Raw genomic sequence first — 15,076 nt, 5'->3', positions numbered from 1 at the left:
TTAAAAATTGAAAAGGGCAGTTTTATTAGGTTCCTATTAAGATATAATGGTTGCTAATCATAGCTTTCAGTAAGTTGGTGTTTTCTTCTGATAAATATATCCCATGTAGATTATAGTCATTATCACTAAGTTCGGGCATCAGACTATTTTCATTGCTTTTAGATAGTTTTATCCACTAAATTCACACTATCGTTGAACTTTTAAACTTAAAACCTTGAGCCCTCCGTCTTCATTAACCAGAGCTGTGCCCTCTTGAGAATAAGTACAGGGTTAGCCTTACCTCCCCCCCCCCCCATCTCATATTTTCCTTCCACCTTTTTCTTCCAATAAACCTAATTCTTGTACAACCCACTGTTTAAAAAGCACATAGAGGTTTTAATCCTGTGTTCTATCGATAGACCACATTATCAATTCACACATGCTAATGTTTTTACATTTGTATTGAAGAATTGTATGATTTTCCTTTCAGCTGGTCAATAGCATACTAATCAATACAAATGTGAAGTCTGTGCTAGTCTGAATATTCCCTCCCCACCTGTAACTCAATATGCATATGCACATTTATCTAGGACTCAGATGTTGGAAAATCATAGCCTATTGAATTACTTTGGGGATTGATTTTAAAAATTTATCTTCCATGAAAAATTAAATTTGGGTCCTACAATGCTTTTGCCGAGTATTGCTTTTGGAAGATATTATTCTTGAAACTTGTAATTCATTTTACTTTGTTTGTATCTCACTAAACGTAAATAAATTTGAGATAAAAATACATTAGTCAATCTGGCAGACATATGAGACCAGTTACAGAGTGTTCGTAATGCTTAAAGCAGTGTCGTATCTGTCAGTGGAGGCAAAGGGGAGAAACGCAAGTACAGGTTTATCTCACGTTGCAAAGTAAACGCAGAAGTGACTCATCAATCACTCTTTTTTTACAGCTAGATGAATATTTTGCCTTTATAACTTGAGATCCTTTATTTCTTATTGATCGTCTACTGTAAGGGTGACTCTAACACCACCTTTAAATTCCTGCCACCCATCCTTTAGCTAATGAAGTTTAGGATTCGTTGAAAGCAATAACAAATGCCTTAGGGAAGCTTTTTAAAAGGAGCCTTTGAAAATTATTTTGTAAAACAAATATTTGCGGATATTATTAGTGTTTTCTTATTCTTTCATTTGTCTGTTTAAAATGTCTATACACACGTATTAGATTTTTCTTAAGAGGAGGCGTAGCTCTACATTCTAAATAATCTTTAGTCATATGAGTTTAGTAGGAATTAGTTTATTGTGAAAAAGTAATTCTTTCCTTGCTAGATGATAAGCTTCTTGAAGGCAAAGATAGGATCCTAAGGATCTTGGCTGTAATCCTATAGCATCTAGAGCTGGTGTTTGCGTAGAAAAGTTGTCTCCCAGGCCACGAGTGTGCTTGCCTGTGCGTGCATGCATCTGTGTGTGTGTCTGTGTGTGGGGGGGGGGGGGAGGGAGAAGGGAAATGGGCCCAGGGAACTGACTTCCTCATGTAGTTTCATTTGCTAAGTTCTTATCCCAAGTGACTGTTTCTGTGTTCTGTACGGAGTCATAAACAGGCTTTGTCTTATACGTTAATTTAAATCTTTGCCTAACAGCATTTTTAAGTGTCCAGACACAAACAAAAAAAAGATTAAAATGTTTCAATTTGCAGCTCAAGCTCTTGTAACTTTATAAAAAGAAATAACATTTCTAAGAAGTTGCATATAAACGACATTGTATTTATACCAGTCTAAAGGTTAATATTGCATATTGTTTTCAATTAGGAATACAATAGATATGGCTGGTGGGTAGGAGAAATGAAGGGAGCCATTGGCTTGGTGCCGAAAGCCTACATAATGGAGATGTATGATATTTGAGAGTCCTGGGTAAGTACATTTTAATCCAATATTCTGTAATAGCTCATATGTTCTCTTGGTCTCTGCATTATGAGTCTTTGCCTTTTAAAAAGTCTTTGTAGTTTTCTGATAGCACCAAGATCGTGCCTCCCCCATCATCATCATCATCTTTTTTTTTTTTTAATCTGGTTTAATTTTTAAATAACTTCATGGAATTTACTTTGGAAATAGATTTATTTAGAGAAAGCCCCTTTGCTAACAACTGGATGTTTTCCCAAACCTTCTCCTCTTTAGTAAAGTATCACTTTTTACGGCCTTTCTGAGGAGCTGAATTGACAAAATGTTCATTTTTCCTTGGCTAAAAATGTAATTTTTTTTTCTAAGCAGGAAAAATCAACATTTCAACTGAAGAAAACTGCAAATTTTTTTTTCTAAGCAGGAAAAATCAACATTTCAACTGAAGAAAACTGCAAATTAAGCTGCAACTTTCCCTTTCTGCCTGCAGAAAAGGAAGATTCTTCTGCTAGTCAGTAAATGCTTTGGATTTAGAATCATCTTGAAAGCCTGCGTGGCAGCTCATAACCTTTTTGTGTTTTATTGAACGTTTGTCTTTAACTGTTATTTTATGCATTCATTATAATATTCCTCTGATGTGAAATTAAATAAAGAATATTAATGTAAATTAGATGCAGGCAGGAAACTTGTACCTGTTGCTATTTTGCTAAGAAATAAATGTAGTTTTTATTTACTCATTTGATTTGTGTGAAGAATTCAGCATAATTTGCTATGTACTGCACAGTCCCTGCTACTTTCATTATGAGTCGTAATTCCTCTTTGTGTTGGATGTCAATTATATTTTAGAGTGTAATACGTAATTTCATAGAAATTTGAATTGAGGACATCATGCCAACTTCTGGTAGATGCTATCTGAAGAATGTGGCTTTGTTAACCATCTTAGTACTTATCTTTCACACAGTAGTAACATATTTTCATGAAAGAATCTTACTGATTGGCAAGTTTCCTTCGTGTTAAATATAGCCACAAGAAAGAAAAGATGACAGGCTTCCCGATGGCAGTGCACGGACACCTGTGACACATGGGGACCAGAACCACGGTCCATGCCGAGCCCTTTCTCAATAACAAACATCCTGATTAGATGATGGGCTTGCCAGCGTTTTCCACCACCATTCTGTATTTAAATGGAATAAAATAAAAAATTCATAAGAAAGCCCATTCTGTGTAATACAATGGCCTAAAGAGTCTCCGTATGTAGTTTCAAAGTAAGGAGACCTAACGGAGCGCTGCCTTATCCTGCCCGATCACTGCTGTGCTGTTAAAGTCCCAGCACAGAACAGTAGAACCCCAGATCTGAGTCTCTCTGAGTCTCACACTTCTCAGAGCAGTGAAAGGAAAAGGAAGGGCTCAGGGAGGAGAGCATAGAAATCATGGTGGGAACCCGTACCAACAGGCGAGTGGAAAGGTAGGGTTAGCCGACACTGGAGGTCTATGTTGTGCGGCCGGAGCAAGATTTGTGGAACGATTACATTACCTTTCCGTGTATATTTGAAATCAAGGGTATTATTTTAAATGCCAACGAGGTAGCAGTGTGGCCTTGATACATATCAAAATGTCCTGCTGATCGGGTAATTATGTGATGTGGATAGACTCATGTAATTTTGAATCGTTGATTGGGGGGGGTACCACCTTTGTTGAACTCTTCAGATGTTTGGTTTTTTGTTTTTTTTTTTTAATTTTTTTTCAACGTTTATTTATTTTTGGGACAGAGAGAGACAGAGCATGAACGGGGAAGGGGCAGAGAGAGAGGGAGACACAGAATCGGAAACAGGCTCCAGGCTCTGAGCCATCAGCCCAGAGCCCGACGCGGGGCTCGAACTCACGGACCGCGAGATCGTGACCTGGCTGAAGTCGGACGCTTAACCGACTGCGCCACCCAGGCGCCCCCAGATGTTTGTTTTATAAAGGGAAAGATGCTAACCATGAATGAGTTGAAACCCCCCTTTATTTATATGAAACTATTTATAAGCAATATTTCAGAGCTTAAATTTAACGTTATCTCCTCAATACTGTGATCATCAGATTTCAAATGTGATGAAGTCTATATTTTAGTTTTAGGGATCGTGGGTCAAGTCTAGTTTACGTAAATTAGACGTTGTCAAGTTAAAGCTTTCGGAAATGAATTTGTGCACTCGTTAATCTGTTCCTCATAGAGATCCGTTGGAGCAGGTTGAAATCATCTCAGCATAGACGAGACAACTGGAGACAAATTTAGCGGTCTGCTTTTCAGAGCCTGAGAGATGACAGGCAAAAGCAGTCGTGGGTTTCCCCTGAAAATGTAATTTTGGTAACGGATACAGGTTTCATGCTTCTGGTTGAAGGGAAGATTTTCCTGCTCGGCCAGTAGGTGGCAGCAGCTTTTCATCACATACCGAAGCACTGGGCAGCCCCTCCCCCACTTGGGCACAAACTGGAGCGGAACGTAAAGCATGTAAAAGAGTTTTGCCTCCTTTTACAGTTAATCCAGGAGAGGGAGTCCTTTGCCAACTGATGACCAACAATTCCAAGCGAGATAGTCTCTGTGAATGGTGACAATACAGAAATAAAGTGTTAACTTCTGTCCAGAGCCGCTCTGGCCTTTGTTCTTGCTTAACTTGAATATAGGTGGGAGATAGGAAGGGAGACGAAAGATTTAAAATTAGAGTGATAAGAAAAATAATCATTACTTTCAATGCATGACTCCTTTGTATTCATTTGGCAAAATCATTTGTATACTACCAGGGAGAAAGTTTCCTTTACACCCTTGACAATATATCACACTCTCTTCAAGATCATAATAATATCATTAATGTGAATTTAAACAACATGGCTTGTTAGAAAATATGCTAATTGCTATGTTCTCATTATGTTTGCTTAGCTTTTATTTGTTTTTCTATGAACAGTTAGAGAGCTAATTTTTTTCAAAGGTGATTGTAAGTCATATTTTATATAGCATTTTGCTTGATTATTTGCTCTGTACTGAATTTGTACTCTATTGCCATTAGATCTTACAATAATGTTCCACTCTGCAAATTTTTAAGGTTCAAATAAAGTTTAATTGTTTGCAAACTGTTATGATGCTAATAATTCAACAGCCTGCTGTGTTACTAATGAAATTACTTTGTTATGATTAATTTGGAAAATAGTGTGTTGATTGTAGTAATTAAGCACAACAAGGTGAAGTAAATGATTCTAATGCCATCTGGCCTCCAAACTGAATGAAGAAATGAAATAGAGCTGTCATCTGAATTTATTCAAAGAAGTAAGGATAATACAAATGACTTTCATTGCTATAGGATTTACACTTAACCACAGCTCACTCCATTCTGTTTTTGCCACTTTGTTGCATGTGACCCTTTCTCTTATGAAAAACGTTGCTTAGCCTCGTAATTGTTCTGAATACTTTATATTATTTTCAGTTGACTATTTTTACCTTGTGTTCATTTAATTACAGATAATTACATAAAGTATCGTAGGACCATAGAAAATTACTTTTCAGCCATCTGTAAGTGAAATCTATGCGTGTGGCAGGTGGGTTGCTATCAGTGTGGAGATAGGATTCAGTTGTTCCTAAAATGTTTCCAGTTAAGATTCCCCCATAGTTCGAATGAGTTCTAATTTCCTGTAATTTCTCCTGCCTAAACTATTGCTGTTCACGTCATAGAGGCTGGTACCTTCCAGGGTCATGATTAAATGCAGAACCCAGAACTGAGATCTATAGTAGAGATCCAGAATTGCAGTTCAGCCACCATAGGGAAACTGACCTTAGCATACGTGTGGTCTAAAAGTTTGAACTTCACCAGTGAGACCGAGCAAAGTGTTGCAAAAATTTCTAACTCAAGAAAGAGTACCTCTAAATTTTGGATACATCGGTTGTTTGTATTTCAGTTGGATAGAATTATAGACACAATCTGTATAGAAATCACTTTTATGTCTCTTGAGTTTAAGAGAGTCGAGAGTATTGAAAAGCAGTCTACAGGGTAAAGAAGGAGGTGTTAGAGATTAAAACATGGTCAAGCCATAGGAAACTTGACTCAGAGGTCGAAGGAATATAATTAGTATCCGTAACATAAAAACATTTGTTAAAATGGCTTAGTTGGTGACTCAAATCCCGAGTATTCCAAAATACAGAGAAACAAATAGTGTATTATTAAAGTATCTTTCTACCAACTTAACCTACACTCAAATGCGTAATTTAAACCGTTTATTCTCTGGTGTGGGAACAAGGAATGTCCAGACATCCGCAGCTTCAGCCTGCATATAGCGGCCCCCACCTTCTAGCTGAGTTCTAGAATAGCCGTTAGAACCCCTGATTGTATAACATTTTGCGGGGATGAGGTAACTACTCAGAAAATTATATGGTCACAGTAACATGGAATGACATTTCATTAACGCCAGGTTTGAAGAGCTTTTTCTTTTTTTCCCTAGTAGAATCTGCTCTATCATTAGTTGGACACAAACCCAGGATTTATTGCCAGCATGGTACTTCAGAGTATATGGTGTGTGTCCAGTAAATATTTGTTAATTAACCGATTTGGCAACCTACCGTTCTCTCAAGACTTGAGATTCAAGAAGACAAGAGCCTGACTTCTCCACCTCGTAGAGAAAATGCCTCCATCAGTTAATACTTCAGCTTTCTGACCGACAACATTCTCTCCACCAAAAGATCAGTCCCTTTTACTGAGTCTTTAAAAGTAGTTTCACTGTCCCCATAACACTATCAACAAGTGGACTGGATTTGATCGGTGGCAACAGAATTGAGGGAGATGGTAAAAAACAAAGTTGAGTGTGGCCGCTCGTCTTCAGAGGTTTCCTGCCTGCCTTTGCTGTTCGTCGTAACTCTTTTAAAGAAGGCACAGCCGACCCAGGCAGCGTGGGGCAAGTGATCTAGTTTCACTTTCCATTACATTCCGAATGGCAGCTGGCCTGGATTCCACCTGGCCGACGTCAGAGAGGCCTTCTGACCTTGGAAGCTGTGGCCTTGAATGGATCAAAAAGGAATTTCGGAAAGCGGGAAGTTGCACTGTGGTTGCCCAATCCAACCACAACTTATTTTCCTGGTCTTCTTTTTTTTAACCTCTACTCCCTATTTCTTGTATTATTATGTCAACTGGAATGCTTTGACTCCCCGAGATGAAAGGAACCATAAATGTGGAAAGTAGCCTTAGTCATACCAGTGCCCAGGTTAGGTCTGTGATGGTGGGAAGGAGGCGGGAAGCTCAGCAAGTCAACTTGTGAATATTGGCAAAGGTGAAAATAGAAATCGTCTCGAATGCCCACTTTTTAATTAATTAATTAATTTATTTATTAATTTATTTTAAGAGAGAGAGACAATCCCAAGCAGGCTCCACACTGTCAGCACAGGGCCCAACGTGGGACTTGAACCCGTGAGATCGTGACCTGAGCCGAAACCGAGAGTCGGACACTTAACCAACTGAGCCACCCAGGACCCCCTCAAATGCCCATTCCTTAGGCACTTTTCTTGACACTGAAACTTTGGAAAGTGTTTTCCTGGGTTACTCTCTTCTCCCCTTTCACTTTTTTCAATGTCCATTACTCAGGTAACAGAGAACAGCACTCGTCTACTTTCTGTTTATTGGCCTCAACTTCGTAATATAAACATATCACTCCTGCTAGCGCGAAAGCAGGTGCCATTTGGTAGCTTGAGTGGCAGTTTGCGCCAAGTGTCCTTTTCTCCGAGGAGAAAATCCTGACAGCAACGTACCCCAATTAAAATTGACTGCTTTAGGGGCGCCTGGGTGGCTCAGTCGGTTAAGCGTCCGACTTCGGCTCAGGTCGTGATCTCACAGTTGGCGGGTCTGAGCCCCGCATCATCGGGCTCCGGGCTGACAGCCCAGAGCCTGGAGCCTGCTTGGGATTCTGTGTCTCCCTCTCTCTCTGCCCCTCCCTCGCTCACGCTCTGTCTCTCTTTCTCTCTCAAAAATAAACAGACATTTAAAAAAATTTAAAAATGACTACTTTAGAGGAGGAGAAAGTTCCAACAAACGAGCAGATTGCCATACGCTGCCCCCTCTTCCCAGCCCTCTCTGGGGTCCATTTAGCAAACCTCGTGCTCTTTAACTATCATGTCGAAGTAATAACAATTTGACGAGCAATAACAATAGCCAGCAGTAACTGTTTACTGTTTGTCTTGCTCTGTACTTTGCACTGAACCCTTCTAGCAACGCTATGAGGTAAGATCTGTTGTTTATTCCCATTTTCCTGATTAGGAAACTGAGCATAAGTAATTTGTCCCAACGTCCAGAGTAGGAAGTTACCGGCCTCCCTCCCTTAAATGCAGCAACGTTCTGCTTCCCAGTACTGTGACAAATTCAAACCAAATGCATAATTCCAGCATATAGTAGGCACTCAATAAAAGCATATTGACTACTGACGATGGCACCATTCTTATGAAGTAGTCTGGAGCATGTGAAAAGTTCAAGAATTGATCATCAGACAGCAGAATTTGCCTCATTTAGTAGTTGAAGCAGCCCATGGTGACTGTATCAAATCTGAAGCAGCTAATCCACAATGAAGGAGAAACTTTAACACAGGAATATTTCTATCCTTGAACTTCCAGTCTGGCTGAAAATAGTCAAGGCAGCAGAGAGCCGAGACAGGACACCAGGCCAAAGGGACGCGCCTCTAACGACCTTTTCTCATCCTCTCTACCTCTCCAAAAGAAATGCCCAAGGCAACTGACCAGCCAGGAAAGCCTTAGAAAAGTCTTTAAAGTGGCTGCTTCTGTCTCAAATAGTTAAGTAGTTTTAATTAGTTGTGTGTGTGGGGGGGGGGGGGGTGGGGGGGGGTGGGGGGGGGAGAGTGGTAAATGGATCTTTAGTTTTTTCAGTTTAAAGGATTATTGTTAACTGTTCAGCCCTTTTACAATCAATAAACAAACTTCGTTATAAAACTTGTATAATTTTGTAGCTTTTATTGGTCTTTCCAACTCTAAGTAAGAGGTCTTATTTCTTGGGCACCTACGTGGTACCTTGTACAGGGCTCCAAAAGGTCTTCTGTTTTGTTGTTTGAACAGATGCTTTGAAAGAAAAAGAAAAAAAAAAAAAAGCCTTTTTGTATGTCAGGGATTGGAAGCTAGCAGGGGTGAGGGAATAGGAGATAAGTTAAGACTAACATCCGTTTTAGGGCTTTGCGGTTTCGCCAGAGGAGGGGTAAGATTGAGCCCTTTTATAGTTGAGTACATCCTGCACCATTGGCTGTCTCGTAGCCCAAAAGAAGGTGAACTGAAGTTCAGTTTCCAAGGGGTATTTCATTGTATCGGCTACTCTGAAATGTTTCCATGCCTAGTACTCAGGACAGGGAGCAATGGACTTTGCATTGTCTTGCTCGCCAGCTGCCCACCAAGTGGATCGAGTTGGTGTAATATAACCTGTCCCATCCAGGCAGATATGTGATTCACTCCTAATTCCCAGTTCAAACCCTTGTGGTCCGCCCTTCGTTCATCTTCCTCCACTTTCCTCCTCTTCCTCAGACTCTCCCAAGGAGCTCCGTCCTATGAGGCATGATGTGTGGAATTCTTTACCACTCTACGGAGTTATTAATATCAGCCGTGTTCTCTGCTTTCCGTGAACCTGCAAAAGCAAGGTATATAACTGTGTGTCTATCCCGTTAACGTATGTCCTGCATTGAGAAATTGAAACGTAGCTATCTTGTGAGTGTGTGTTGTTGCCTCCTGTTGCTTTGCATCAGTCGGTCAGCATATTTACTTTATTCTTTATTATCATCTCAGGACTTGCTATTTCTCTTCCTATCTAATTAAATGATTCCATTTTGAATAATTACATTTAAGTGCCAACAGTGTGCTAGGGGCATTTCAAACAGCATTGTCGCAGTCTTTTCCAAGAAAACTCAGGGTCTAAATAAAATAGGACATAAACTCAGGGAAGGAGAACAGCCCCAGGTAGCCTTACCTTTGTGCAGTCCTTAGCAGTTCAAATCATTAGCAGTGTCCTAAGTCATTTAAAAAAAAAAAAAAAGGCTCTCTGATTTTGTTAAATCTGAACCTAGGAGACTATCTTGAATATAAGCTGGGAGTAACACACACACACACATGCACACGTGCACACACACCCTGGAATGAATCTATCTTTCTATCTAATTTTTTAAAGTGTACAGTTGGGAAGGTAGGCGAGAGGGTTTCAGTGTTGGTTCAGACGAAAAGATTGATTTCTGGAGACTTTCTGGAATGCTTGTACCTACTGAATTAAGTGTGTGGGGAACCAAAACCAAAATATTAGGTGTGTGAATGATGTGACTATCTTTTAGAGTTGCTGCCAGTTATGGTAAAACATCGTTCAGAAAGCCGAGTGGCCCCCTACCCCTTTAGGGAAAAAGACTCTGGGGCACCTGGGTGGCGGAGTTCGTTAAGTGTCCAACTTCGACTCGGGTCGTGATCTCGCGGTCTGTGAGTTCGAGCCCCTCATTGGTCTCTGTGCTGACAGCTTGGAGCCTGGAACCTGCTTCTGATTCTGTGTCTGCCTCTCTCTCTGCCCCTCCCTCGTTCTCTCTCTCTCTCTCTCTCTCTCTCTCTCTCTCTCAAAAATAAATAAGCATTAAAAAAAATCAGAGGCAAAAAGACTCTTTTCTTTCAGTTGGGGACAGAGTTGCACCAGCCGAGCATGGGTAGTAGGAAGACCATTAGAATCGGGGTCAAAATTCTAGTTTCGGTTCTCGAATGCACTGTGCCCTAGAATAAGTTTCCTCGCCTGCAAATACCAGCAGCACTGTTCTTTCTTCCTCCCAGGGTGTAGTTGGGCTCAAGTGAGGCTATATTTGGAGGTGACTTGACAGACCAATGACAGTGTTAAATAGGGCTTTCCTGTGTTGGAGGTATGAGAACTGAAATGAAGCAATGGGTCAAAATAAAAATGTCTCCTTCCCACCAAAAGCAAACGAGGGGAAACAATTGTAGCACTCAGCCCTGGCTGTGCTGCTGTTTGGGATAATGTTCGTGGGCAGCTGCTTTTATTATTTTACGGAGAGAATTAACGCGAACCATCCTCAGGGAGTTTGGGATTGAATTCTCCTGTAATCCTAAATGCATTTTTTGAATCAAGCCACTGTTTGTCCAAGCTATGGTTAACTTTCTGTTAATCGGGGTTTCAGTAACAGAGATGTTAACTTCCATCTGGAAAATTTCAAACTAAACTTTTCTTTTGGTATTAAAAGACCGTCAATCTGAATAATAGGTTTTGGGTGTGTGTTGTTCATAGTTGGTTGGACTTAACTTAGCCTTTGAATGTTGTTTTGTAACAAATACTCTAAGGAACATTTTGGTACAGGCTCCTTTTGACCAATATCTACTCTCTTTATGAACCGTGTCTTCCAGATGGGGTAGCGTTGATTGTTCACCTGTGAATACGCACTTTGGAGTTAAACATTTTCTTCAGGTGCATATCTAGGAATGAGACCATCCGGTTTGATCAAATTAGGCTTGTAGAGAGAGTAGCACTAGTCTCAGGGTGAAGTTTGTGAAAATATGGGACTGGAGATCAGGGCAAACTGGAATCTTATTACATGTAACCTTCATGCTTTAATGTTATAACTTTAGGCAAAGCTAATAAAAAATGCAAAGGACTCTTAAATAATTTAAATTATCTAAAAAATTGAGCATATTCCTTCAAATAATAATGGCTTTCATGATCTGATTTTTTAAAAATTCATTTCTCATATCTTGAATTACTTAGAAGTGTAGATATCAAAGTAAGTTTGAGTTTATTTAAGATTATTAAATGTATTTGTTATCATACAGCGTCAGAGAAGATTCCATTTTTTTAGCCTAGCGGTGATCATGTATAATGTTATGCAGTATAGAATTCCAGCAACATATCCCATAATGCCATTATAGCATAGGATTAATTTTTAGCACTCCTCTTTAAGATAGTGCTCTACAATGTGATTCCTTGATTACTTTGAACCATTATTCAATTCCATTAACTTTAAAAATAGTCGCATTGTGTACCTGTTCCTATCTGCTTTCTAAAATAAATGCTTCTCTTATCATCGTAAGCTTTACTGGGAAAGTATTCCTGTCATAATGTATTTTCATGACTATTTTGGTCAAGGAAAAGAGTTGGGCATACAATGAACTGTGGTAACTGTGATTAAAATAAGTCAGATCATTCTGAAAACTCTTCCTCCTCCTCCTAAATAATTATCATAGAGAATTTTTACTCGCTAGCACACCGTCCTTTGCTGCTTCTGGTGCTGTGGCGGATAGCAATAAATAGTGTATATTGATTACTACTTAATTCTAATGGAAGTATACTAAGGCTGGCAACACATTATCGCTTAGCATTTAGTGCTAAGTTTTTAAACAGTTTTTAAAATTTAAAAATTGATAGAATTGCCCCGAATATGCTTTGGTTATTGGATTCGGATCATGCTATAAAATTATTCTCATTTCCTACCTTTTCTAAAGATTATTTTGTTCACAATTTGTTTTCCTGGTACTTCATTGCTATTTTTGCCTAACTGAAGATGTGTCATTTCCATTTGAGCTCGGTTTGAAAATTACGAGCCCCGTATTAGAGCAACACGTTTGAGACCAGTACAGAAGCACAAAAAATTAACGGACGAGAGCCATGTAGAGATTTTAAATTTAGTAAAAGTATTCAAATGTGCAATTTTAATCCATTAATCTGATTTGAGACTCCTTTAAAAGAAATATTTCTCCCTTAACGAGGTTTTCTCATTTAAAACATATTGAGAGGAGCAGCCTCTCGCCTAAAATAAATACTGGGTTTTGTTTTGTTTTGTTTTGTTTTTTGAAGAAAAAGGCGAGGGGAGAGCTTCCCTAATACTGGGCTATAATTTATTCTTAGTCAAAACCAGATTGCCATTTACATACTAGGTATTAAAAGCTAGTTGTAGTCATTAAAGGTGGTCTCTCTAATGCTTTGCATTAAGATATTCAATACAAGATTTATTTTCGAGCTATTTCAGGGCCACGAGGGAAGTTGTTTTCTTTATGAAGGGAATTCTGTATTTTACTTCATTATTTGTAGCCCTTTTTTTTTCTTTTCTTTTCTTTTTTTTTTTTGGTAAATATGAAACAGAGAAGGGGAGAAGGGGAGGTGGTTGTTTCTTTGAATCTGAATACAGTCTGTCTTCTTAATGAACCTGCAGCAGTACCCAGAAAACAGCTCCCTGCAAATAAACATGCTCGAAGTGATTTAGCCACAATGTCCAGACTGTGTAAACATCTAATTATTACAATAAAATTGTCAATAAATTTACATTACTGCTCCCTTTTCAAACGTTAACCAACTTTTTCTTCGCTTGATAAAAGAGCATAAATTGTATTTTTTATGTGTTGGTGTTTTTGTTTTCATTACACTTCTTGCTGCACTGTAGACAAAAGACCGCAAACCTTAATGCCCTGAGTTATTCCTGGATGGAGAACACTCCTACAGTTGTTTATTAACGTAATGTGCTGTGTTTCCTTTCACAGGGACACGGCCTCAGCGGCTTCACAATCTGATCTTTAGTCACGGCATTTAAAAAAAAAAAAAAAAGCCATAAAGCTGGTATTGTGGTCGCTGCCGCTTTAAGAGAGACACAAAGAATTAAGGCCTCTTATATTCCACTATTAGAATGGGAATTTAAGTTACATTAGAAGCACAAGATAAAACGGTAAAATGCAATAATTTCCTTTAACAAAGATTACGTCCAGTTTTCAGAATTATGATATCATGTTGAACATAATTGTGGAAGAACCCCCCCCCCCGCCCCGTATTTCTTATATAACTGGTACATTAACATTAGAAAAGCAGAGTGATATTGAATTCTAATGAGGTCTGGCCTATATGCTCTGCTAGGAGAAGAATGAGGATAATTCATTTGTATTCTACAAAGCGCTCGGAAATCCACGCACATCCCTGTGGCTTCAGTGCGTGGTGCTGATCGTCTGTTCCTCCCGGGGAGGGGGTGGGATTCATTGCTTTGAACAGCATCTGAGCTGGGGAAGATAGTTAACCACTTTCCTGCTAGCTGTTGTTTCCTAATGACTATTTAATATGGTTGCTCTGTATCTGCATTTGCTTTACCTGTTCTCTCCGAGGGTCTTAAAAATTGCCACGCTTATTCTGTTGGTGACAGTGCACCTCCGTAAAAAAGCCAAACAAAGAAAGCGGAATGAAATTCAGCAGGGTAAATGTGACTTCCCCATCCTCAGTAAACATGTCGCTTTTAAGTAAACAATGAGATGACAGTGAGGTATTTGTTCATTAAAAAAAAAAAAAAAACCTGAAAAATGCTCCATTTGATCTGATATTGGCCGTTCGAGGAAAAACTGCATTCATTTGTGAGTCTTGCTGACATTCTGAGAAAACAGCCCATTTTAGAAAGTTATATTTAGCAAAACCAAGGAATGAAAGATTTTAGCAAATTGCCACGTAAAATGATCTGCACAAAAAGGCATTGGGGAAGTGAGCTAAGGCCTGTGCCAAACAGATGGTACCCCCTGCTGTGTTTTTGATTGAAAAAGAAAGGTAACATTTGCAGCCACGTCAAAGAGACAGTGATCAGCTGAACAAATTGGTCTCCGAAGTACCCCATCGCTGGAGCAAACCCCGCTGCAGGGGACAAGTGAGGCTGTATTTCAAAATAATGCTATGTTTGCGTCTTTCCGAAGTGAGGGGATATGTCCCCTCTTCATGCGGCAAAGGGAAGATGAGGTCTTTGTTGAAGGCGGCGGCGGCAGTATTATCTGCAGAATAAGCAATAGAACTCAATAGCACAAGTGCCTGTTTTCTCTGATCACCCCCCGAACGCCTGCAGATGATATTTGGGAAGACCCCGGCGGCTTTCTGAGTGTTGTTCAGCGTCCTGTGTAAGGTCTCCAGAGTTTACAGAGAAGAAATTGGTACGCGGTTTACAAAAAAAAAAAAAAAGAAAAAAAGAAAAAAAACACAAAAAACAACAACAACCAAAAAATAAACAGAAAAACAAATGGGGAAAAAAAAAAAAAAAACCACCACCAAATCATCCAAAGGCATAGTTGGGGGAGGAGGAAGAAGGTAGGGGTGATGATCGGGAAACGTCTCCTTGCCCTGGAATTCAATTCCAAAATACAAACAACACCAATGGCAAAGAGCGTGTCAGTGCGCGAGTGTGAGTGGATGTGAAGGAGGGGGGGG

General features: G+C 39.5%; 1 protein-coding gene and 1 long non-coding RNA gene across 6 annotated transcripts in view; both read left to right on the top strand.

Annotated features, from left to right (window-relative positions):
* Positions 1-2,614, top strand: part of SKAP2 (src kinase associated phosphoprotein 2) — a 180,678-nt gene extending 178,064 nt beyond the window's left edge. The window contains exons 12-14 of one of the 5 annotated variants that reach the window (XM_006929265.5): positions 1,791-1,892; positions 2,250-2,278; positions 2,335-2,614. In XM_006929265.5, coding sequence (XP_006929327.1) covers positions 1,791-1,883 — 93 coding nt within the window. In that variant the 3' untranslated portion in view covers positions 1,884-1,892; positions 2,250-2,278; positions 2,335-2,614. Of the gene's footprint in view, positions 1-1,790; positions 1,893-2,246 lie in introns of all 5 variants that reach the window. The other 4 variants (XM_045052527.1, XM_045052528.1, XM_045052526.1 and 1 more) reach the window with 4 other exon arrangements.
* Positions 2,615-8,753: 6,139 nt separating this feature from the next.
* Positions 8,754-15,076, top strand: part of LOC111559517 — a 59,643-nt gene continuing 53,320 nt past the window's right edge. Inside the window, exon 1 of the long non-coding RNA XR_006594301.1 lies at positions 8,754-9,521. This is a non-coding gene — a long non-coding RNA (uncharacterized LOC111559517). The remainder of the gene's footprint in view (positions 9,522-15,076) is intronic.

The sequence above is a fragment of the Felis catus genome, chromosome A2 (genome assembly GCF_018350175.1).
Source record: "Felis catus isolate Fca126 chromosome A2, F.catus_Fca126_mat1.0, whole genome shotgun sequence".
Classification (NCBI taxonomy): domain Eukaryota; kingdom Metazoa; phylum Chordata; class Mammalia; order Carnivora; family Felidae; genus Felis; species Felis catus.
This window is presented reverse-complemented; position numbering and strand designations above follow the sequence as displayed.